A 24,283-nucleotide genomic window follows, 5' to 3' on the forward strand; every position below is an offset into this window, starting at 1 on the left:
AGGGAGACAGTGAGGGAGCAGGAGCAGGGGGAGGGGCAGAAGCCACGGAGCAAGGAGCCGGCTGCGGGCTCCACCCAGGACCCTGAGATCACGACCTGAGCCGAAGGCAAGGGTCGGACATCACCCGACTGAACCACCCAGGAGTCCCCTTTTCTTTCTACTTTTATATACACCAGTATTTTTTTGTAATTTGAAAAACGGGGAAAAAATTAGACCTCGTGGGGGAGAAACGATCATACGAGGTAACAGAGAATTTACTGGGGAACAGAGAAGGCCAGTGGGCAGGAGTCACACCACTGTCCCCGGTGACCCCTGCCGGTCCTCTCTGAAGGCCTCACTGTCCCAGGCTGTTCTGGGACGTCCGTCTCCGTCCCATACCCCACAGAACTGTCCTCCAGGCTTCTAGAAGCACGGACATTAGTTTCACCAGCCGACTCTCTCCATCACCTGTTCCACCTGCCAGACGCTGGGGACACTCAGAGACGGGACGCCGGTTCTCCTCGTGGCCCGGCGACGCCGCCTTAGCGCCGACGAAACCAAACAGCCTTTTTATTAATGAAGCCAGGTCGGGTGCCAAGCCCTGAGGTTCTCTGGGCGCCGGTCACCCTGTCACTGCGTCTGTGAGTCAGAGGCTGACTGCAGACACTCACGGACGTGGAGTGAAGGCCACGGGCGAGGGCAGCCTTCTCTCCAGACAGGTAGGCCCCGACTCCTGTCCCTCCCAGACGAGGATTCTCAGGACCCTCGTCATCCCCAGCAACGAGTTCTCTTGCCCTAACTGGCCACCGGGGCCATTGTCTTCTGACACAGCCTGGCCAGGAGCCCTGCCATCTGCAGGAGGGAGTTCACGCCTTCTGCTATCTTCATATGCGTGTATCCGATTTCCTGAAAGACAAAGCACACGTCCAGCTGGTTGGTAAGTGAGGGTGAACTTTAGGTTTTTACATCTGAACCAGCAGTTTACTTCAAACTGATACAGCGAACTCAAATTTCAGCTGGAAAATGAACTCCAGGTTGTCATGGGTTATGTCTAAAATTCAGTTTATTTTTTTCTAAAAGGATGTGGGACAGTTAAGAAAAAAAACAAAAACAAAACCCAAAAGTCAGGCTTGGAGAAAATATTAAAATCCTTAGAAAACACACGTCTGATAAAGGACCTGAAGCCAGGATATATAAATAGGTCTCAAAACTCACTAAGAAGAAAATGACCCAACTAAGAACTCAGTAAATTTGGACAGAAGCTTCATTAAAAGAAAGGGAGGGCAAATCAGCACATGCTGTTAGCTGCTGGGAAACGAACCTTGAAGCCAGGACAAGGGGCGCCTGGGGGGCTCCGTCGGTAGAGTGTCTGACTCTGATTTTGGCTCAAGTCATGGTCTCAAGGTCATGAGATCGACAAGCCCTGCGTCGGGCTCCATGCTCAGTGCAGGGTCTGCCTGAGACTCTCTCTCTCCCTCTCCCCCTACAACCCGACCCTCCCACCCCTGCACTCTCTCTAAAATAAAACAAATAAAATCTTAAAAATAAAAGAGAACCAAACACTGCCAGTGCTGGGTAGGCTGCGGGGCATCTGGAACGCTCGCTCGCCCACGGCTGGGAGAAACGCACAAGCTATAACCACTTCAGAAATTGGTTTCCCAGTTTCTTATAACGTTCAACACACCCTGACCATTAGAATAAGCAATCCCTGGGGCGCCTGGGTGGCTTAGTGGGTTAAAGCCTCTGCCTTCAGCTCAGGTCATGATCTCAGGGTCCTGGGATCGAGTCCTGCATCGGGCTCTCTGCTCAGCAGGGAGCCTGCTTCCTCCTCTCTCTCTCTCTCTCTTTCTGCCTGCCTCTCTGCCTACCTGTGATCTCTCTCTGCCAAATAAACAAAATCTTAAAGAAAAGAAAAGAAAAGAAAGGAAAAGAATAAGCAATCCCACCTCCTAGGAAGTTGCCTGAGAAAAAGAAAAACATATGTTCACATTCACACTGATTTGCATATGCAAATGTTTACAGTGGCCTTACTGACGGTCACCCACACCCAGACCCACCACTGTCCTCTGAGCAGTGAACACACAAACCGTGGTTCGCCTCTCGGCAGTGAGAAGGAGCGACCCGCCGACAGACGCAACACCATGAACAAACCCGAAACGCGTTAAGCTAAGCGGACTCAAAAGGCTACCTTCTTCGTGATTCCACGGTCATTCCCGTAGGACATTCTGGAAAATTCTTTCCCGCCAGAGAGAAAACAGCGGCGGTTTCTGGCTGCTGGGGGAGCTCACTGGTTACAAAGGGGCTCATGTATTTGGGAGGCGGAGGGGAAATCACAGAACTGGTCCGACCTTGGCTGTGGCCTTTAGGAGACCGAACACTTCTGTTAACAGAAGGCACCGAGAGGATCCCTTGTACTTTATGTCAATTATACCTCAATTAACCCGACCTTCAGAGCCAACAAACAAATATTAGATGCTGAGGGCACCTAGGCTGACCGGCAGAAGAGGCTTAAACCAGCTCCCAGCCCCAGGACCACCCGGCCTTGGGACACTCACTGAGCCCAGGGGCCAGGCCCGGGAGCTAAACCAAGACACCGCGGCGGGGCCCCGGTCCCCAGGAGAGCCACTGCTGGACTCTCACCGACCTTGATGAACTCCAGTTTCAAGTACTCCGCCATCTGGAAGGTTTTACACACTCGAAAAATGTTGCCAATGATGTCTTCCGGCGAGTAGCCGAGATGCCACAGGTGAGCGAGAATCTAGACAGAGGAAGATCCGCTGGGTGACAAGGGTACTGGGGGGAGCGAGGGGACGAGCCTTGGGCCCGTCACACAGCAGGGAGTGGACAGATCATCCTTGGCGACCCAGGATGCGGGGCTCGATCTCAGAACCCTGGGATCATGACCTGAGCCGAAGGCAGAGGCTTTCACCCGCTGAGCCACCCAGGTGCCCCTATTTTTTTTTTTTACTATTACTTTTTTATTTTTGCTATTATTACTTTTTTTTTTACAGTGGGTTCTATGCCTGATGTGGGGCCTGATCTCAGGATCTTGGGATTAAGAGGCACATATGCAGGGCACCTGGGTGGCTCCCTGGGTTAAGCCTCTGCCTTCGGCTCAGGTCATGATCTCAGGGTCCTGGGATCGAGCCCCGCATCAGGCTCTCTGCTCGGCAGGGAGCCTGCTTCCCCCCCTCTCTCTGCCTGCCTCTCTGCCTACTTGTGATCTCTGTCTGTCAAATAAATTAGTAAGGTTTTTAAAAAAAAATTTTTAAAAAGAGAAATTAAGAGGTACCTGTGCTGCCGGCTGAGCCAGCCCAATACCCCAATATCACAAATGTTTTAAAATGTATTCCACGGCTGGAGGCACCTGGGGTCTCGGTCGGTTAAGCAACCGACTCTTGGTTTCGCTCAGATCATGTTCTCAGGGTTCTGAGATCAAGCCCCGCGGCAGGCTCTGAGCTCAGCGCGGTCTGCCTGTGGCTCTCCCTCTGCTCCTCCCCCTGCCCCTCCTCCCCTCCGTCTCTCTCTCATGAATAAAAGTAAAAATGCTTTGCATGGTCTCCTAGGACACCCACGTCGGGGCTCTATCCAAGGGTTCTAAAAAGCGACAGGAACCACCCCAGTGAGCACAGGAGGGGAAGCGGAAGCAGCATCTGCCCGCCGGTGCTCCCTAAGGGCTGGGCTCCCGTGCGCCCCCTGCAGGCCGAGCCTCACCAGGTCTCCGCGGGAGCAGGGTCCTGGCCTCCTGCCCGGTCTGCGCCCAGGCCCGGGTTCCAGCCCCGGGTTCCAGCCCCTCTCAGCCCACTCAGGCAACCGGGTCTGGTGGGACGGGGTCTGGGGTCCGTTGTCTCGCCTTTGCTGTGGCATCTTGGGGTGGACACAAGGGGGCACGGAAGCTCTGGGTCCCTAAATCTGAAGGCTGCCTCTGGGTTGTGTGCCTGGGTCTCTGCCTCAGTCTCCCCACCTCGCCCTTTGGTTTTTACTTTTTTTTCTTTTTTTTTTTTCACCCCTTGGTTTCGAATGACATCTGGCCCTGCCCTAAACCCAGCCCACTTCTGGCCTAGTTTGGTGGGAGCAGACGGAGGGAAACTGGCTGTGGTGGGGCCAGTGGCCTTAAATCGTACCACTGCCAGGGGTCACCTGAACTATGACGATACCCCCTGGAATCCGCACACAGCATCAGGCTCCACATGAGGCCGGAAGCCCTGGGTCCTGCTTCTCCTGGATGACCAGGGACCACTGGGTCCCAGAAAACCATTCCTTGTCCCTCGGGGGGACGGAGGGCCAAGTTTCCCTCGGCCACACGGGCGGCGTCACGGAAATGTAAGGAGTTGGGCTGGTCTCTCCTCAGGTCTTGGGGGCACAACATTCCCCTGTGGAGCATATCATTATAGGACAAAGACGGGGCTCCGAACTGCGGGTTGAACGCCTGTCGACAGTGATTGAGAGCAAGGACTCCAGCCTCCCAGGCTCCGCCTCCTCCTGTGAGGTGCACCCAACTCCCCGCCTCACGCTAAGAACCGAGGGGAGCGAAGGCCCCCACACCTCCCGAGTCGGGGAGGAGGGACGCCCACCTTGTAGGCCTCGTCAATGTTGGCGTTCACGCAGTGCTGGAGCATCTCCTTCACTAGCAAGGGGTGGGGCTCGTCGCAGACCTGAGCAACCCGGAGAGAAAGGTCAGTCGGGGGCTGAGGGGGAGCCCGGACACACACCAGCGTGTGTCATCGCCTTCTCTGGCCAACAGGACCCCAGAAGGCCCCATCACAACCGAGCGAGTCACCGGAGGATGGCGTCAGGCTTCCTCGCTGGGCAGGAAGTTCTGACCCCGTCACTACAGACGGCCCATGCACCAGGGGGGTGAACACGGGGCCAGCAGGAGCCTCCTGTCGCATGAAAAGCCATCGATCAGTCGCACACACCTTAGGTCCCTCGGAGGACCGCTCGCCCAGAACCACTCACAATCCATTTAAGAACTGGGACCAGCCTCCGGCCCGGAATGGAAACTGGCTTTCCTGGGACAGGGTCCCCCACCTCAGCATGTCAGCGTGAAGACGGGCCTGGGGGCGGTGGTGCACGTGTCCCCGAGCCTGGGGCTGGCCCCTCCCCACCCTCCACCTCGGGACCCACATTTAAAACTTCTTTATGCAGCTGAGGAATCACTGAAGGAGACATCGGAAATGAACCATGGACTGTGCTGGCTAACTGAATTTAAATAAAACAAAAAAACCATTTCTTTAAATTTTTAAAGTCGTCTCTGTGCCCAACGCTGGGCTCGAAATCACAACCCCAAGATCGAGAGTTGGCGCCTCGCCCTCTATCTACAACGTCTAAAGGAAACCCTCTGCTTTCTCCCCCAGCCCCACGCACCCTAGAACCTCTCAGCAGTTAACTCCCCCAGAAATCCTGCCTTCCAGAACCCTGAAGGTCTGTGCCAGGAGCGGAGCCTAAAGTGTCCCAGAGCAGCCCTGAAAACACAGTCACCACCAGGGGCAAACCAGGCTTTCCCTGCAGCTTTCTTTACCCACAAACTTGCTAAGAACAGCCACGGACTGAACGCATGGACAGCCCCACCCGGGTTTCACCCCAAGTAACGGGGAAAGTATAAGACAGGCCGGTTGTTAGGAGGGGTCAGCGGTTTTCAAAAGCATTCCCAGGACAAAAACCGTGGCCAACCAGAGAGTGGGCGTCTCTGTCCTTCAGCTCGGTAAGCGTGGGAGGCGGGCAGCAGGGGCTCGGCGGCCCCTCCCGCCTTCCAGAAGTGGGACAATCCCTAGGGCAGCGGGAAGCCTGTGTCCTCTGCCCCCAGATCGGAGAAGCCCCCGGGGGCGCAGTGAGGCCCCTCGGGGTGCACCAGCACTTCCACTTCCCCACACGCGGGGGCGCTCCTGAGACCCTCCGATTGGCGGGGCACAAGGAGGGTCCCAGCACCACCACAAGGCGCCCACTCGCTGCTGCCAACCGGCTCTGCAGAACCCCCCAAGGGCCCTGGGCTCCTGTACCTTGAACACATTCTCGCTGTTGATAAAGCCAAATCCCGAGAAGGTCGACTGCACGTTGTTCAGCGCCTGTGGAAGACACAAGCACACATGGACGGCGATTTTCAGTCCTGACCATCGCCACCGTCCCCAACACCTGGGTCCGACCAGAGCCCCCTCCTCCCGGGTCTGCCCCAGTGAGCGGGGTCCCTGTCTCTGCACAACGGCCCCCCCAGAACAAGGCACACGCAGCCCCGGAGGTAGGTGGCCGAGGGGCCTCGACGGCGCGCACCTGCCTCATGTCTCCCTGCGCCGTGAAGATGACGGCTTCCAGGCCGTCGTCGGTGTAGGGGACCTTCTCCTGCTCCAGCACCGCCAGCAGCCGGGCGAGGACCTGGGCGTCGCTCAGCTTCGTGTAGCGGAGGACGGCACAGCGGGACTGGATGGGCTCTGACAGGGACAGGAGGGTGAGGCTCACCAAAGAGGCTGGCGCACCCCCGACAGCCCCGGGACTCCCACCCCGACAACCGCCTCGGGCTAGGAAGCCCCTGCTCGGGACATACACTGGCCACAGTGGCACCAATGCTCCCTCCCCAGCCGTGGCTCTCCCACCAGCTCCAAGCAGCAACCAGCGGGCCTCCCCTGCACTGCCACGGATGGCCTTGGCTGGCCTCGGCTTCCAGAAGGGGAAAAGACCCTCTGGGACCGAGACACCCAGGAGCCATGGCGGGCGGGTGAGTCGGTGTGGGGTTTCTGGTCACTGTGTGAGTGTAAGCTTGGTGTCCCCACCCGCTGGTCCAAGGTGAGCAGGGACATGGGACATGGGCGTGGTCTCTCTAAGGCTCCCCAGGAGAATGTGACCACAGCCAGGACGGACAGCCACTAGAGAGATAGGTCCGGGATTCTGGATGCCGCCCCTGCCCCTCGCTTTAGACTGGGACAACAGCTTCTCCATGGTCTCCGGGCCCCCATCGGGCCTGCGTCCCATGCCCCGTGCACATAGGCACTTCCAAGGAATGCACTCCTGTAAATTTATCTGCATTAAGGAAACGTGGGAGTCCTACGAGTCAGTCCATTTCAGCGTATCCGAAATCAGGAAAACTCCACCACAGAATCTTAATTATGTATTTGGCTCAGCCGCATCGATAAGAGGTTCATCATTAGAAGCAGCTGATATTCGGCTACACTGAAAGTTTCCCTTAGATTTTTCTCTGGTGCGCAACACTGAAAGCTGAGTTCGCAGAATTTATTATCATTATTTTTAAGTAGTCCCCACCCCCAGTGTGGGACTCAAACTCACAACGCCGAGATCACGAATCACCTGCCCTTCCAACCGAGCCAGCCAGGCGCTCCAGGGCCCGCAGAATTTAAATCCGTGTCAGAATAAGGCGGCATGGGCTCCCTCAGAGCGCGGGTGATTCTCTTGTCGCTGGCATGAGTCCAGGACCCCCACGAAGGGTCCATGACGAAGAGTGTACAAATCACCTCTGGGGCAGGGCACCAGGCTGGCTCGGTCGGTCGGGCCTATGGCCCTCGATCTCACGGTTGCGACTTGGAGCCCCACCGGGTGTGGAGAGGAGTTGAAAATAAAATCTTCCAAAAAAGAAAATAAAAGTCAACTGTAGCGATTTGATCTGGAGCTATTTCCTCTAACACGAAGAAACATTTTTTTGTGATTTCATTTCCATGGCTGTTGCAGCTCTTTAGAAATTAAAAAAAAAATAAACAAAAAAACAAAAAAACAAAAAGGCCGGGATGCTGCGCGGGTCAGACGAACTGACAAGGGAGGGCCGGCACGCTCTGCCCGCGACCACGGCGTCCAACCACCCAACGTACGCGTGCACGCGCAGCCCCGTGCAAAAGGCACCCGGGGAGGGTCTCTAGGCAGGGCACCACTCCGCCCTCTGTGTGTCCCCACACTGGTGATCCTGACGATCGAGAACGTTCTCACGCAACGGCCCCTGCTCGCCCCCGGCGCCGCATCTGGGACGGGTGCAGGACGGGTGCAGGACTGGTGCCACGGCAGGCCCGCCGCGGCTGGGAACCGGGACCTCGCAGTGCAGCGTGGCGGGCCACACGCCGGTCTGCGGCTGCGAGCCGTGGCCTGGGCGCAGGAGGGCGAGTCCGGGGGCTGAGCTCACACAGGCTGGAGGCCAGCGGGGCGGACGTGATGCGAGAGAGGGGGGAGAAACGGGGAGAGAGAACCGAAGCAGGGCAGAGGCCGCTGTGGGTATCGCAAAGGGAAGAAAGTGCCCCGGGCAGGAAGCTGAGATGGGGGTGGTGGGCAAAGGGGTGAGGAAGCACCAACTTCGGGGGAGGGACGGCCAGGCCCGAGGTCAGAGCGGGCTGACAGGCGAGCTTGCACAGGGGAGGCAGTCCCCGGTGACGACAAAGCCGCGGGTGTGGACTGAGTGTGTGCCAAGCGTCCAGTGCACAGAAAGTACAGGAGAGCGTCTGGGGCAAGGCAGTGACCATGACACTGTACCCAGGCCAGCGAAATGTCACGTGTGCCCACGACGGTGCCAGAGCCCAAGAGACCGGCGTTCCAGTCCCGGCTCTTCTGCATGCTGTGTGACTTTGGCCAAACTACTCAACCTCTCTGGGCTCCAGTGTTCTCCTCTCTAATATGGAGTTAAGAAGACCTTCACATAGAATTACGTAAGATCAAATGAAAGAGTTGATTCTGCAGTGCTCGGCCCGTGGTAGGCAACCCCAAACGCCCTACCCTTCTGTGGCTAAAGAGCCAACGTGAGCATCCCGGGTGGAGGCCACGCCGCCCAGAGCTGACCCTCACCTATGATTTTATCGGAAGCATTACAGGCGAGGGCAAAGCGAGTCGTTTTGGAGTAGATTTCCATGGTCCTCCTCAAGGCTTGCTGGGCTCCATCAGTCATGCTGAGAAGAAAAACACAAGCAGGCAGTTTGCAACCGGGGCCCGGGGCCCGCTGGACACACAGCCCTCCCTAGAGAGCCTGGGCACCCTCAAGTCCAGGTCATGGTCCTGGGGTCCTGGGATCAAGCCCTGCCTCCGTGGGGGTGGGGGTGGGGTCCCTGCTTCTCCCTCGTGCTCTGCCCCTCCCTGCACTCGTGCTCCCTCCTTCCCTAATATTGAAATATTTTTTTTTAAAGATTTTATTTATTTGACAGACAGATCACCAGTAGGCAGAGAGGCAGGCAGAGAGAGAGGGGGAAGCAGGCTCCCTGCTGAGCAGAGAGCCCGATGCGGGGCTCGATCCCAGGACCCTGGGATCATGACCCGAGCCGAAGGCAGAGGCTTTAACCCACTGAGCCACCCAGGGGCCCCAAATCTTTTTTTTTTTTTTTTTGAAGTGGTTAAAATGGTAAATTTGATGTCATGTGTACTGACCACGATAGACAGAGGTATCACTTAAATCATTCCCGGGAAGCTAGAACGAACCCATTAACTGACATGGTCTTTGATGAATGTCGCTTAATGAAGATAAGGGGTCCCTGTTAAATTGCTTTTGGAAGATGTGATAAGCTGGTCTGCCATGGCGGTGCAGAGGGGAGAGAGCTCTCCGCCCGCTTTAATTAAAGCCTGGTAAGAGACCGAGGAATCGAGGTCACTGTGCACTTGGCAAAGCAGTCCCTACCTGTCTGCTTCGTCCAAGATGATGATCTTGTGCCGCCCTCTGGGAAGCGTGACCTTCTGCTGCGCGAACATTTTGATCTTGTTCCTCACCACATCAATGCCCCTGAAACAACAAGGCCTCGCTGTCCTGTCGCCTTCCCAGAGAGACCCACGTACCCTCAGGGGGCTTCTAACCCCCAGACCACACCCCCACGCACACGACTGTAGTTTGTAAGTTTTCGGGGCAGTTCTGTGTATCAGGATTAACGTTTCACTACTTTTATTCCTTCTTGGAGGTCCTCCAACACAACGAAGACCAAATTCACTTATTTCTGTGCTACCAGAGGCAAGAGAGTAGGAAGAGAGGCATTTTCTCTTGCAATTACCCTGCAAGTTCCCCGGAACTTTGATAATCTGAGGTATGTCACGAGGTCTCTATGACCTTATGCTTCCTGTATTTTGAAACGAAAATGGCACTGTCATCATCCGAGTGACTGTTTCGATGTTCCTTATCATTCCCAACTAGGCTAAAAACAACAGCAATGGAAAGATTAAAGTCTTTTTTTTTTTAAGATTTTATTTATTTATTTGACAGAGATCACAAATAGGCAGAGAGGCAGGCAGAGAGAGAGGAGGAAGCAGGCTTCCTGCGGGGCAGAGAGCCTGATGTGGGGCTCGATCCCAGAGCCCTGGGATCATGACCTGAGCCGAAGGCAGCGGCTTTAACCCGCTGAGCCACCCAGGCGCCCGAAAAGATTAAAGTCTTAAGAAAAGGCAAGACTGTCGCACTTCCTAGGATGCTGCGGTAGGAGGAAAACTGTCCCCCCGGCCCGCCCTGTCCTCCTATGTTTTGGATGTTTTGCGTTGCTAAGGGCACCGGCGCTCTCTTTCTAGAAGCGACAAAAGAAGTTCAAATACATCATCTTTGTTTTTGAAAGCATTCACGGGCTGCAGCTGAAAGTTCAGAACTTTTTCATTTTCCACTCACAAAAGATGAACACAAATGACAGGGAACATCCCATATTATTAGACAAATCAGAAAATGGCCACAGACAGGCGAAGGGCAGCACTTCGGGCCGTGAAACCGACCCTAGTCGGACCATCTCAGAGCATGGGGTCCTCTGATGCCAAGATCGTGGGTGAACTTCCTCGAACTTTAGCATCAAGGAGTGAACAACATGTATCTACGGACAAAAAATAAATATATTTTCAGCCGACCTGTCACTCAACAGGGAGAACTTCATTCCCTAATATCTTCTGACCAGAACGTGGACCATCTTGTTTTGCTAACAGGTCATGTGACAGTACTCACTCATCTTTAAAGATGCTTGTTGGAGGGGCGCCTGGGTGGCTCAGTGGGTTAAAGCCTCTGCCTTCGGCTCAGGTCATGATCTCAGGGTCCTGGGATCGAGTCCCACATCGGGCTCTCTTCTCAGTGGGGGGCCTGCTTCCCCCTCTCTCTGCCTGCCTCTCTGCCTACTTGTGATCTTTCTGTCAAATAAATAAATAAAATCTTTAAAAAAAAAATTAAAAAAGGAAGCCAGCAAGTCAGTGCTTATGATGCTACGTGAACAGGCAAGTGACGCCGGTTCTCGTTCATGGGGAAGGATCAAAGGAAAACACAAAGCTGGCGAGACAAACCCCAAGGACAACCCAGATCTGCAAAAAGGCAGTTTCTATGACAGCTCAAGCTTCAAACACTCGCCACCCGTCACGCGGTCCCAACTCCCAGGCGTACCTGTCATTGGAGGCGTTGAGCTCCAAAACAGCATCCTTGAATGCCGGGCCCAGCAGGGCGCGGGCCAAACACAGGATGCTTGTAGTCTTGCCGGTTCCTGGGGGGCCCTGGGGAGGAGACCGCAAGGGCCCGAGGCTGACAGCACGAGCTTGCCTCTGCTCCCCAGCTCCCGCCCCCCCGCCGTTTGCGCTCACCTCCCCTTCGAACTCCTCCCCAACGCCCCCCCCCAACCCTGCACACACCAAATCAACAGAGCCTCCCCCCACAGGACCCCCCCGACCAACCGGGGCGAATGCTTCCCTCTGCCAAGGGGACTGGCAAGGGCTCTAGTGACCGTGGGCCCCTCGGACGAGGAAGCTCTGGGCACTGAAGCTCTTGGGGAGAAAGTGGGACTCCAAGACCTTTAACAGGGCCCGGACGGGGGACTTACAGCGATGATAATATTGGGCACGTTTCCTTCTCTTGCAAAGATCTGGAGGAACAAAGGCGCGTCCGAACCGGTTGATCTGGAGACCCGCCGCGCCGAGCGCCCCAGTCCCAGGGGCCCGCGCGGTGACACGGCCACAGAGTTCTCCACGTGGGTACCCATGAAACTCTCAGCTCTGCATATTCCAAAGCGAATTGCCCACTGCCCATCACACCCAGGGGCCACCTGTGCTTCCCCTCGCGTGGGCCCTCAGTGCCATCAACCCCACCGGCCACGCCAGGAACCTGGAGGTCACGGTCGTCCTTGACTGGACCTCCCGCGCTCCCCTGGCCGCGCACACAGCGCCTCAGTCACAGAGGCTTGGCCGCTCCTTCTCTGCTTCTATGTCCTTCTTTTCCGCCCCACTGCCGTCTCCTTCTGCCATTTACCTCTTGCCTGGATGGTTTTTAACTGGCCGTTAACTAGCCGGTCTCGGGGTCCGCTAATCCTGTGCCACACCCACGCATTTTCTCTATTGTGACCCCAGCCAACTTTCTAGAACGCCCATCTGTCAAAACATCTGCGCCTGACGCAACCCTCGGATGACTCCTGTGAGCCCCAACTCTCCAATAGGGCTCAGAAGGCCCTGCCCACCTCACCAGCCCATTCCCACGCCCCCATACAGACACTCCACGCCCCTGTTCCTCTGTGGGCTCCACGACCCGCAACATCGGCATCCCCCGGGGGCGAGTCAGAAATGCACTCTCAGGGCGCCTCAGTGGCTCCGTTGTTGAGCATCTGCCTTTGGTTCAGGTCATGATCCCAAGGTCCTGGGATCGAGCCCCGTATGGGGCTCTCTGCTCCATGGGAAGCCTGCTTCTCTCTCTCCCACTCCCCTGCTTGTGTCCCCTCTCTCGCTGAGTCTCTCTCTGTCAAATATACAAACAAAAAGTCTTTAAAAAAATAAAAAATAAAAAGAAATGCAGACCCCAGCCCCACTCCCTGGGTCAGGATCTGCATTTTTCACAAGACGCCCGCAGGCAATTCATCCACCCTTAAGGTCCGGAAAGCCCTACTCCATATCCCTATCAGATGGCATCAGCCCACGCCCAACAAGCTAAGCTCTCTCACCTCTGGGCCTTTGCACATGCTATTCCCATTTGCCTCGCCTCCCTCTGTTCCTGCCCCCCGCAAGTCTGGCTAACGCCCACTTACTTAGCTTTGCTGTCCCTTCTTCCACGAGAACGAAGACACTGGGAGCAGGTTAACGGCCCGACCCCCTGTGCTTCCACAGCAACCCCCTCCCCTCCGGCAGAGTGCTCCTCACATGGCCTGTGCACTTTGACCCCTATGAGACTAAGGCCCACACAAGCAGGGGTCCTGTCTATTAGGTTCACCATTCTATCAGCAGGTCCGAACACTGCACCGTATGGCCCGCAAACATCTGTAAAATGAACTCATTTATAAGAAAAACAAATACCTTGGTAGCTGTTAGAGTCTAAGTCCCCTTTCCTGCAGAGACTATCTCCGTGATGCCTCACGTAGCTGGCCTTCTAGATTCCACCCAAAGAGCTCTAGGGTGAGGATTTCAAAGCTTGCCCTACGGTGCACACTTCTGCTCACTCCTGTTCCTGTCGTCCGGAAGTCGGCTATGCTGTCACTCAGTCCCTCTAGGCGAGAGCTGGCAAACCACCGTGGACGGAGGTTGGCAGGAAGGGGGGGAATCCAGCCTCAGCCCTGTTTATCTTATTTTTTTTTAATTTACTTATTTTGGGGGCACCTGGGTGGCCCAGATAGTTGGGCATCTGCCTTTGGCTCAGGTCAGGATCCCAGGGTGCTGGGATCGGGCCCTGCATCGGGCTCTCTGCTTTGAGGAGAGCCTGCTTCTCCCTCTCTCTCTGCCTGCCGCTCCCCCTGCTTGTGCGCTCTCTCTGTGTCAAAAGAAACAATAAAATCTTGAAAAAAAAAAAAAAAAAGATTTATGTATTTTAGAGAGACAGAGAGAGGGACCATCAGCAGGAAGGGCAGCGGGAAAGGACAGAATCCGAAGCAGACTTCCCATGACCTTGAGATCATGACCCAGCCGAAATCAAGAATCAGACATTCAATGGACTGGGCCACCCAGGCGGCCCGGGGCCTGTTTTTATAAACCCCCTAGCGCAGAATGATTTTATGATTTTAAAGGATTCTTAAAAATTAAGAATACTTGGGACGCCTGGGTCGCTCAGTTGGTTAAGCAGCTGCCTTCGGCTCAGGTCATGATCCCAGCGTCCTGGGATCGAGTCCCACATCGGGCTCCTTGCTCAGCAGGGAGCCTGCTTCTCCCTCTGCCTCTGCCTACCATTCTGTCTGCCTCTGCTCGCTCTCTCCCCCTCTCTCCCTCTGATAAATAACTAAAATCTTTAAAAAAAAAAAATTAAGAATACTAGACAAAGCCAGTATAGGGTTTGCAAAGCCTAAGACACCTGCGAGTCAGCCTTTACGGAGAAAGTCTGCCGTCGCGGCTCTAGAAGCATGGGTCAGAGAACCCCTCTCCGAGAAGCCGGCGCCTCCGACACGTGAAGGTAGCCACCACGGCTTCCGGTCTTCTCCAAACTGACCAGCTCGCCATCCCTCGATTCTTCTGCATTTGTGGCCTGCCGCATCCCTCCCTACCTTGGCCGTCTTCCTCCAAGCGCCTTCCTCGAGCTTGTCAAAACCACGTAATACAACCCAAGACCATCTCCGAAAAAAAACCAACAGAACACTCACCTCCAGCCTGCTCACTGTGTCTTCATTCCCGACGATTTCATTCAACTTCACTGGCCTGTATTTTTCCACCCTGTTTTTAAGAAAACGCATAAAGAAAAAAAAAAAGAAAACGTGTAAAGACGGTGACGTGACTATTTTCATGTCAGGGCTCAGGAGCAAAGCACTAAAGGCCCTTCCCGAGGGCTCTGTCGGGAAATTATACAAGTGCAATTTAAGCACAGTAAATGCTGCAGGTTTTAAACTTAAAGAGGTAACCCAAGTGCCAATGGAAATGCTAAGTGCGTAAGAATTGTGCACCGAAGCCTTTAAACCTGAGACATGGAGACACACCTGTTGTCGCTGGAGAGGGGCCAGAGCGGGCCATCTGGAGCACTGTGACGCCGGGCGGCAGCATGGTCGCCCATCACAACAGAAGCTCAGCACACGAGGCGCTGAGACCATCGGATCCGAGAGACCCGGGTGCAGCCGAGCTCCCGTCTTATCCCTGACCTGTCAGTTTCTGCAGACTGGTGCCAGGTGCCCAGCAGGGCTGGCTAGACAGTAACCGCAGGTCTGCCCTGGGATCCTACAAGGCCATGGGAAGTGGACCGGCTAGTGGCTTACTCAGATGAATACTTCTCTCTCTCAAAGATTTATTTTAGAGAGAGAGAGAGCGAGAGAGCGAGCACGTGCACACACACGAATAGGGGTATAGGCAGAGAGAGAGAGAGAGACTCTTCAAGCCGACTCAGCAGACTTCCCAGTGAGCTCAAAACCCAAGTCAGGGCTTGATTCCATGACCCTAAGATTCACAACCTGAGCCGAAACCACGAGTCGGATGCTCCAACCCCTGGGCCGCCCAGGAGCCCCCATACCTCTCTCCTCCAAATGAATAAGCAAGCCATGTTATGAGCAAATGACTCTGCAGCAGAAGCAGCTACGCGTAAAGAAGCTTGTCTGCCACACACTGCGGTGAATAAAGAGCTCCCCTCCAAGACCACCAGATAGAGCGTGCTTGTGGCTGCTCAATTCTTGTTCATACTCAGTCCTTCCTAGGTGCCGAGCACTGTATAAGGAGCTCGAGATCTCAGGGGGAGACAACGTGGACGGGACAGTAAGGAGCGAGACATGGTTCTTGCTTTAAAGGCCTTCCCTACCGGCAAGCACGGAGAGCTGAGACGATCCTCCTACAGTGCTAACCAGGTTCCAGAAACCCGGGGTTGCACCTAGGAATGTCAGGGGAAATTTGAGCTAGACCGTGGACACGGCAAACACGCTGGTCCTTTGGGGCCTCCACAAGGGCTCCCCCTGCCTGAAAGCTTTCTCCATGTTGCCGCTTGGCGCGTTTCCTGAGTTCCCGTCTTTGCTCAAATATCATCTCATCAAAAGCCTTCCCGGACTATCGGAGTCATTTACCCCACGCCACCAGTCATCATCAAAGATACTCCATTATCTACTGGTTTGTTCTTTCTTTTTTCCCTATCAAATGGAAGCTGAGGACAGCAGAGTGTGTTCTGTAGAATGAGATATCCTAAGCATTTAAAGTAGTGTCACGCATAAAAAATGTAACTCAGGCCCCATATGTAATTTTACACCTGCTGGCGACCCCATTAAAAAGTAAAAAAGAGGGGCGCCTGAATGGCTCAGTGGGTTAAGCCTCTGCCTTTGGCTCGGGTCATGATCTCAGGGTCCTGAGATCAAGCCCCACGTCGGGCTCTCTGCTTGGCGGGGAGCCTGCTTACCCCCCTCTCTCTGCCTGCTGCTCTCCCTACTTGCGATCTCTCTGTCAAATGAATAAATAAAATCTTAAAAAAAAAAAAAAAAGGAAAAGGAAAAAGAGGGGCGCCTGGGTGGCTCAGTGGGTTAGGCATCTGCCTTCCGCCCAGGTCATCATCTCAGGGTCCTGGGATCAAGCCTCCCTGACCCTGTACATGCGCATATGCGCTCTCTCTCTCAAATAAATGAGTAAAAATGCTTAAAAACAAGTAAAAAGAAAATAGGTGGAAGTTAATTTTACTAATCATTTTTTGAGCCGGATCCATTTGAAAGATTAACATTTTCAACATGTCATCAATAGAACAATTACGAATGAGATTTTTAAAAAACTAAGTCCTGGGACTCCGCTGTGTTTTGTACACTCAGGGACCATCTCAGCTGGGACCAGCCGCAATTCTAGGGCTGTCAGTGGATTTGAGGGGCTAGTGACTGGGGGACCGAGCGGTGCTGCTACAGATGTTCTAGGAAGGGGCACTGCGCCCCATTTAGGCATCTGCTCAGGACAGGGGTGGGCTGGAGGGGTGGGCACGCACGGAGGGCGGAGAAAACCATCCCCAAGCGCAGAGGCGGTGGGACCGGAGCGGGTCTCCATACCACACCTGTGCCCCCCGCCCCGGGCAGGTGACTTTCCGGGTCACCTTCCAGGTCACCAGCTCCTCTCAGCGACCCCGGATGCGCCCTCCGCACACAACCCCGAGTTCGGAACCGATCGGACGCTTCCAGCCGTCGGAGCAGCCGCAGACACAGCTCCAGGCGCTGCGTGGGTGGTCCCGGGGGGCAGCTATGACCACAGTGAGCTCTGCTCGGGCCAAGACCCCGCTTCCAGAGTTCAGACCGGCCACTCCTGAGCCCAGGCGTGGGCAGCGGCGCGCGTCCCTCGCCCTCTCCAAATTCGAATCTACTCGATGCCCCCCCGGGGCCTCCTGCTCCGCTGAGGACCCCCGAGCACGAGCTCCCGCCCCGAGGGTCCCCCGGGGCCACGACCTGCCAACTCGCCCACCCACCCGTCCAGAGCACCCATCGTTCACGGTCTGGGCCCTCACCACGGCAGCTCGTAGTGGCCGGCGCTGCCCGGGCCCTTGCTGGGGGCGGGGCCAGGGTCCTGGGCCCGGCGCTCGCCCGCGCCATCGCCGCTCTCCTGCACCTCCATTCTCCCGCCGCCTCTTCCCGCGCCGGAGGCCCCGCCCCCGTGACGCCATCACGCAGACCCCGCCCCTAGCACCCGGCGTGGGCGGACGCGGAAGCGGTGGGCCAACCCACCCCCTTCCGCGCCTGCGCAGAGGGTATGGGCGTGGCCGGGGCTAGGAGACGCCGGTTGCTATGGAAGTCCTGGCGCCCGGCGGGGCCGCGACCCGAGGGCGAGACCCTGCCGCTTCGACTTCCGAGAAGGCAGGTCGCCCCAGGAAGGGACATTCGGCGGTTTCGTCTCTGTGTGATTTCTGCGGGAGGCCCTCTGGGCGCCCCGGCATCCCTGAGCGGGAGGGGGTGGGGTGGGGCGGGGGCGGGGGCGGGGGGCGTCCCACCGCTGCCCAGGTGCGGGCGGACGGCGGACTCGGGCGGGGACTGCGGTCTGGGCGGTGACACCTGGGACCTGACCGCGCCCAGCCGGCCGGATCGCGGGTGGAGACGCCGGCTGCCGCGGGCTGGGCTCCTGCGCCCCGGGACTCGGTGCTTGCGGTCAGGGAGGTCTCCCGACGCCGGGGCGGGCGTGGGGGGGGGGGGAAGCGCTCGGGGCTGCCCCTCTGTAGGTGGGACTCGGTGTCCTGCCGGGATCCTCCGTCCTGACCACTGCTTCCAGCCTTGTTTGCGGCTCCTGTCCTCCCTGCTGGGCTGGTCTTCGCTCACCTAGCCCAGGTGTCAGAATAACGATGAACGGTTAATAAACGTGATGAACAATGACTGTCACGGACTGTGCGTTGGACCTGGGGTGGGTCCTCAGGTGTGTCCGCAGGAACAGGCTTGAGAGTGATGGAGTCGTGTGTCCGGAGTCACTTGGGGAAGTGGGGGAGCCGGGATCCGTTCCCCACCAGGCTGCCAAAGCAGTTCCTATAAAATTCCGTTGTAGTGCGCTTAACCGTATGGCATCATAATGTCGGGAGAAAAACTGGGTTTTATTATTATTATTATAATATTAATATAATATATACTATTATTTCATGTGCAAATGGAAGGTAAGAATTGGGACCCGTTAGCCTCTATCCCTAATGCTTAGCACAAGGCCTGGCGCACTGGAGATCTTCTCATTCGAGTGTCTTTCCTGAACAGTGGGGATCTCCGTTTCCAGAACAGTTTGAATCAGCTGTGAGGAACTGGGTTGCTTTCCCCAGGCGCCGGATCAGAACCCCATTGTGTTTTCCTTCCACCACCAGTTCAAGTGTCTATACATGACCCGTGGAAGACCTTGTCTTCTGGGTGATTGATTAGTCATTCAAGTAAACAGGGGCTCCAAAGGCTATATCCCAAGTGATTCTGATCAGTTTTTTTTTAATATTTTATTTATTTATTTGACAGAGAGATCACAAGTAGGCAGAGAGGCAGGCAGAGAGAGAGAGGAGGAAGCAGGCTCCCTGCCGAGCAGAGAGCCCGATGTGGGGCTCGATCCCAGGACCCTGGGATCATGACCTGAGCCGAAGGCAGAGGCTTAACCCACTGAGCCACCCAGGGGCCCCCAGTTTTTTTATCCTGACCTTTCAATTTCCTTCCCCCAATTACGGCTGTTTCTTGGGGAAGACATGATTGCTCTTATACTCATTTTCGTGTGAAGTGTGTCAAGTCTGTGTGTCCTCTTCCCAACCTGAGGGGTCAGCTCCTTGAGAACAAGGTGCCTGCCGCCTGATTCCTGGTTCCTCCCCTGGACCACAGCAGATGCCGGAGTCTGCTAATGGCTCATTTCATTCCAGTGCCGCAGCCAGGCTAGCGAGTTCGACGCTGTGAGCACAATTTGCAATTGTGTCCTGTGAGATGGTCGGGAACACGTGATGCCAGTTGGGCAGGGACCGCAAATGACTCAGATTCTGAAGCAGTTTGTTCTCCTGGTGGCGATTCCTAAAGTCTCCAGGTGGGGAAGTTGCTCAATGTTTTTCTTTTGCCTTTAAACATGATTTTGGGGGGAAAAAAACACTTGAAGTTGACTCTCCTTCCTCTCTCCTTTGAACTAAGGGAGCTGTCTTGCATGTTTCAAAAATCCCTGTTCACAGATCCTTTACTTCTCTGGAGGAGAAGATACAAATCTTCTGGAAACATCAACTCTCTTTGAAACATCGTTCTCGTGATTTTCCCTTGTGATGTTTTCCATGTGGTAATACTAATATTTTCCTTCTAGTCATACACCCCCTTCAACCACATACACAGCTTAAAAACAAAATATTTTCAGTAAATACAGAAAACAGTGTGTAATTCTTAACCCTTTCATGGTTCTTTTTGCAAAATCCCACTCTACAGGAAGCTTGTGGGGGCGCCCAGGACTCTGCATTCGCTGTTGCCCTTGGAATGCGAGGTCAATCAGAGAAGGAGGTGACCTTTAGGGCAGAACTGCGTGATAGGGTTTTATTGTTCTTGTTGTTGTTTGTAACAAGGCTTTTTTTTATTGAGCTGTCTGTGCCTCGGTGAACTTGTTCCCAGACGGAGCTCAGAGCTTAAAAACTCTGTCCATTGCTATAGAGCCGCTCAGCAGCCACGTTGGGGGTCCCAGGTGTGTTGGGGAAACCACAGGTCAAGGAACAAACCAAAGGAAAGGTCAAGGACAAACCAAAATGAATTCCTTCTCTTCTCCCCTAATAAATCGGCAAAACCCCAGGAAATTGAATCTGCACCTCGGCAAAGCCCCCTGAGTCTTACCGTACGAGGGCAATTAGTTATACCAAAGAGGAAGGACACGGAAAGCAGAGAAAACAGAAAACAAAATCCTTGGGGTGCCTGGGTGGCTCAGTGGGTTAAGCATCTGCCTTTGGCTCAAGTCATGATTCCGGGGTCCTGGGATCAAGTCCTGCATTGAGCTCCCTGCTCAGCGGGGCGTCTGTGTCTCCCTCTCCCACTGCCTGCAGCTCCCCCTACTTGTTCTCTTTTTCTTTCTGTCAAATAAAAAAATAAATATTAAAAAAAAAAAAAAAGTCCTTGGGGTGCCTGCGTAGCTAATTCAGTTAAGCCTCTGACTCTTCTTGATTTCAGCTCAGGTCATGATCTCACGACCATGAGATCAAGCTCTATGTTGGGCTCCATGTGGCCCTGGAATCTGCTTGAGATTCTCTCCCTCTACCCCCTCCCTGCTTTCTCTCTCTCTAAAAACAAACAAACAAACAAACAAAAAACTTTTACCAAAGGCCAGAGCATTCCCATCAAATTGTCAGATGTGGAGGCACTTGGGTGGCTCAGTGGATTAAGCCTCTGCCTTTGGCTCAGTTCACGATCCCAGGGTCCTGGGATCAAGCCCCACATCGGGCTCTCTGCTCAGCGGGGAGCCTGCTTCCCCCGCCTCTCTCTCTGCCTGCCTCTCTGCCTACTTGTGATCTCTCTGTGTCAAATAAATAAATAAAATCTTTTTTAAAAAAGGCTCATTCTGTAGTAAAAAAGCATATATCCTAAAACCTATCTACACCATAAGGATGGTTATTTTGGTGACATCTGTCCTCGGGAGTCGCTCTGTTGATGTTTGCGGAATTTGGAATCTGGTAGAAATCACTCAGCCCGACTCTGGGCTTCCATCTTTAACAAACATTGACTGAGTGCCTCCAGCCACCACGATGGGCACGGGATGTGTGGACAGGGCAAGCCTCCACCCGCAGGAGCTTAAATTGTAGGGAGAGAAACAGGCACCAAGCAGCCAGTCCTATGTCGATTTAATTATAATCGCGGTTGAGCGTTGGAAAGGGCACTGAATGCTCGGCAGGAGAGCGGCGGCAGCCGAGAGGTCAGAAAGGGATTTGCTGGGGAGGGGGCGTTGGACCCGAGATCGGAACCCTGCATCTGAGAGCTGAGTGCCTGTTGGCTTTGCCTGGAAGGTGGACCCCGACGGCCTCCCTGTCTCCCATTGCTCTCTCTCCCCCAAGACCCTGTTTATTTCTGTATTGTCCTTACGATTATCTGGATTTATTGCCTTATTTACCGTTCGTTTCCGCCCCCCAGAATGACAGCTCTCTGCGGACCGGAGCTCCCTCCCTCCTGGTCGCCGCGGCATCCCTGTGGCCTGGCAAGGCCTGAAGGACCTGACGAGTCCACAGGGACGAGAGGATCCAGGGTGAGCTCGAATCAGGGCTGCGGAGGCAGGGGGCCTGCGGGGGCCAGACTGTGCAGGGCAGGAGAGGTTAGGTAGAAGCAGCAAGGCCCAGTTTTTGTTTTTGTTTGTAAAGATTTATTTATTAGAAGGAGAGTGCAAGAAGGGGGAGGGGCAGAGGGAGAGGGGGCTCGATCCCAGGACCCCGAGATCATGACCTGAGCCGAAGGCGGAGGCTTAACCCACTGAGCCACCCAGGCGCCCCGAAGGGTTTGTTTTGATTTGTGATCTTTTTATCTCTAAATTTAAAATTATGAAACATGTGAAACATACTGAAAATAATATCAACATTCATATACCCATCTACCAAGACAGATGTTAAAATTTTGCGCCTTGGGGCACCTGGGTGGCTCAGTGGGTTAAGCCTCTGCCTTTGGCTTGGGTCATGGTCTCAGAGAACTGGGATCGAGCCCCACATCGGGCTCTCTGCTCAGCGGGGAGCCTGCTTCCCTCTCTCTCTCTGCCTGCCTCTCTGCCTACTTGTGATCTCTGTCAAATAAATAAATAAAATCTTAAAAAAAAAAAAAAAAGAAAGAAAACATTATGGATACCACTAAAGTTCTCTACCCCATTCTTTCCTTTTCTCTCTCCTACCCCTACTTTACAGAAGAGGAACCCGAGGCAGAGAGGTCAAGCTTTGTCCCCAAGATCTCTTGGCAAGTAGGGGGATCTCTTGGGTCTACCTTGGGTGGTCTGAGCCCTGAGCCTGTTTTATATGCTTTTGTACTTTTCTTTTCTTTTTTTTTTAGAGCTCATACAAGCAGGTGGGGGTGGGGAAGGGCAGAGGGAGAGGGAGAACCTTAAGCAGGTTCCACCACTCAACCTTGATTGCACAACCCTAAGATCATGACCTGAGCGGAAGTCAAGACGCAGATACTTAACAGACTGGTAGAAATAGAAAAAGAATTGCGAGGTTCCAGGCAAGAGAATCTTCGATTTCATTAGGGTCATTAGAATGACCTTATGGAGTAGGTCTCCAGGCAGATCCTCATAGAACTTTCGGCATCAAGGTAGAGGGAAAAACCCAAACCCTACAGGGCCTCGTGCATTTTACCTCCACAAGGCCATCTCCCTGACCTCTCTTTCTACCACCCTTGCCCTCATACACCGTTCCAGGCACAAAGGCTTCCTTGCGCTCAATGAGAACGGCCTAGCACATCCCTACCTCAGGACCTTTGCACTTGCTGTTTCCTTGGCCTAGAATGCTCTTCCCTCAGATGTGCACGTGGCTTGCTCTCTTAACCTCATTCTGGTCTCTTCTCTGTGTTACCTGTTCGTTGAGGCTTCCTTCCACCTGTCCCTTCCCTACCCGGCTTTCCCTTTTCTTCGGATTTTTCTCCATATTAGCCACTGCTGTGGCAGCGTCTTGAATCATGGCAGCATTCAGCAGACGGAGAGGATAGGTAGATAGATGATTTTTGGCAAGAAGAATCAGGGTTCTTTCCTTTTTTTTTTTTTTTTTCCCTTTCGAGTAGAGTTGACGCACGATGATCTTTTAGTTTCGGGTGTCATTGAGAAATATTTTTGGAATAAATGAATAATCCCGGGGAGTTTCAGAATTACAGACATGATGAAGTCAGTCAAAATTTTACATTAATATTTTCCCGTAGCGCTCAGGTATAATCATTACATATTTGGTCTTTTAAGGATTTGAAATGCTTAAGAGAACTTGACATACTAGTGTCTATCAAGGGAACTTTATGATCCTAATTCAAAATGTCAAATTGCGGGGCGCCTGGGTGGCTCAGTCGGTGAAGTGTCTGCCTTCAGCTCAGGTCATGATCTCGGGTCCTGGGATCCAGCCCTGTGTCCGTCGGCTCTGCGCTCAGTGGAGGCGCCTGCGTGTCCCTCTCCCTCTGCCCCTCTTCCTACTCGTGCTCTTTCTCTCTCAAATAAATAAAAAATCTTTAAAAGAAGAATAAAAAGTAAAGTGCCACTCCATGGTCAAGAACTGTTATTATTGCACATGAGAAAACCCCGGGCCCCTGAGATTTGTGGCCGGGCCACAGATGGCCGCTCAAGCATCCCAGCTCCCCACCTTGGACAGCTGCCTCTCTGCCTGCTGTCCCCGGAGGGAATGTGGGGCTGGTGCCCGTCTCCAGGCCCCGCTGAGGTTCAGTAATAGTAACTAGCAGTTGGCCTGGGTAAAGGGCTTTACCCAGACCCCATACGGCCCTCTGGGAAGCTGTTGTCATCTCTGTTACAGATGTGGAAACTGAGGCACCTGGCAGCCCAGGTCTTTTTTGGGGAGTGGGAGGCGGAGCCCGGATCCCGCCGGGTGGCCTGACCCAGAGCCGTGCTCCTCGCTGCGTCTGAGCAGCTGCTGTCATCTCTGCGCCTCCGAGGGCATCTTGGCCTCCCCAGGAGCTTCCTGGGGCCTTGGTTAAGGTCATTACTCTGTCCGTAGAGGAGGCACCCATACCACGAAGGACCCTCCCCCTGGGCCTGTCTCCGCCTCTCCTAGAGTCTCTCCCCAAGTCCGGCGTGTGTCTCTCAGTGTGTGGCTTGCTGCTGTCATTCTGGTTAACGAGGTCACTGGGTAACCTCCGCCCGGCCTCTCTCCACAGGCGTCCCAGAGAGGGAAGCCCCTTGGACAAGGACAGTCCTCACTCTGGAGCCAGGACACGACTCCCTCCTGGAAAGTTCACAAGGGACCAGCCCCGTGGGAGCACTGTTCTGGAAGCACTATTGTGGGAGCACTCTTCTGACCACAACAGGTGGCGCAGAGGGAGTCTGACAGGAGCTTCATGACTCGAGAATCCTGGCAGGTGTACAGGTGTCCCCCAAGTGACAGGCAACACCTGGAGACCTGACGGAG

General features: G+C 54.5%; 1 protein-coding gene and 1 long non-coding RNA gene across 2 annotated transcripts; one reads left to right on the forward strand and one right to left on the reverse strand.

Annotated features, from left to right (window-relative positions):
- Positions 1-236: 236 nt before the first annotated feature.
- Positions 237-17,379, reverse strand: RFC2 (replication factor C subunit 2). Its single transcript, XM_032328170.1, has 11 exons — positions 17,240-17,379; positions 14,442-14,511; positions 11,715-11,756; positions 11,285-11,391; positions 9,569-9,670; positions 8,749-8,849; positions 6,247-6,404; positions 5,979-6,044; positions 4,554-4,634; positions 2,624-2,737; positions 237-885 (listed from the first exon to the last, which is right to left on the reverse strand). Exons 1-11 carry the CDS (start codon positions 17,344-17,346, stop codon positions 775-777), a joined length of 1,059 nt encoding a protein of 352 aa, XP_032184061.1. The 5' UTR covers positions 17,347-17,379; the 3' UTR covers positions 237-774.
- Positions 17,380-17,606: 227 nt separating this feature from the next.
- Positions 17,607-22,250, forward strand: LOC116581269. Its single transcript, XR_004281973.1, has 3 exons — positions 17,607-18,135; positions 21,318-21,429; positions 22,073-22,250. It is a non-coding gene; the product is annotated as an uncharacterized LOC116581269 (long non-coding RNA).
- The last annotated feature ends 2,033 nt before the right edge of the window (positions 22,251-24,283 follow it).

The sequence above is a fragment of the Mustela erminea genome, chromosome 20, assembly GCF_009829155.1.
Source record: "Mustela erminea isolate mMusErm1 chromosome 20, mMusErm1.Pri, whole genome shotgun sequence".
Taxonomy (NCBI): domain Eukaryota; kingdom Metazoa; phylum Chordata; class Mammalia; order Carnivora; family Mustelidae; genus Mustela; species Mustela erminea.

Excerpts from the sequence above, each read along its gene's own strand:
- RFC2 (XM_032328170.1), bottom strand. The coding sequence starts at position 17,346 with ATGGAGGTGCAGGAGAGCGGCGATGGCGCGGGCGAGCGCCGGGCCCAG. Across the intron at positions 9,671-11,284 it reads CTCAACGCCTCCAATGACAG|GGGCATTGATGTGGTGAGGA; the intron begins GTACGCCTGGGA and ends TTGTTGTTTCAG. Across the intron at positions 6,045-6,246 it reads CGCAGGGAGACATGAGGCAG|GCGCTGAACAACGTGCAGTC; the intron begins GTGCGCGCCGTC and ends TGTCTTCCACAG.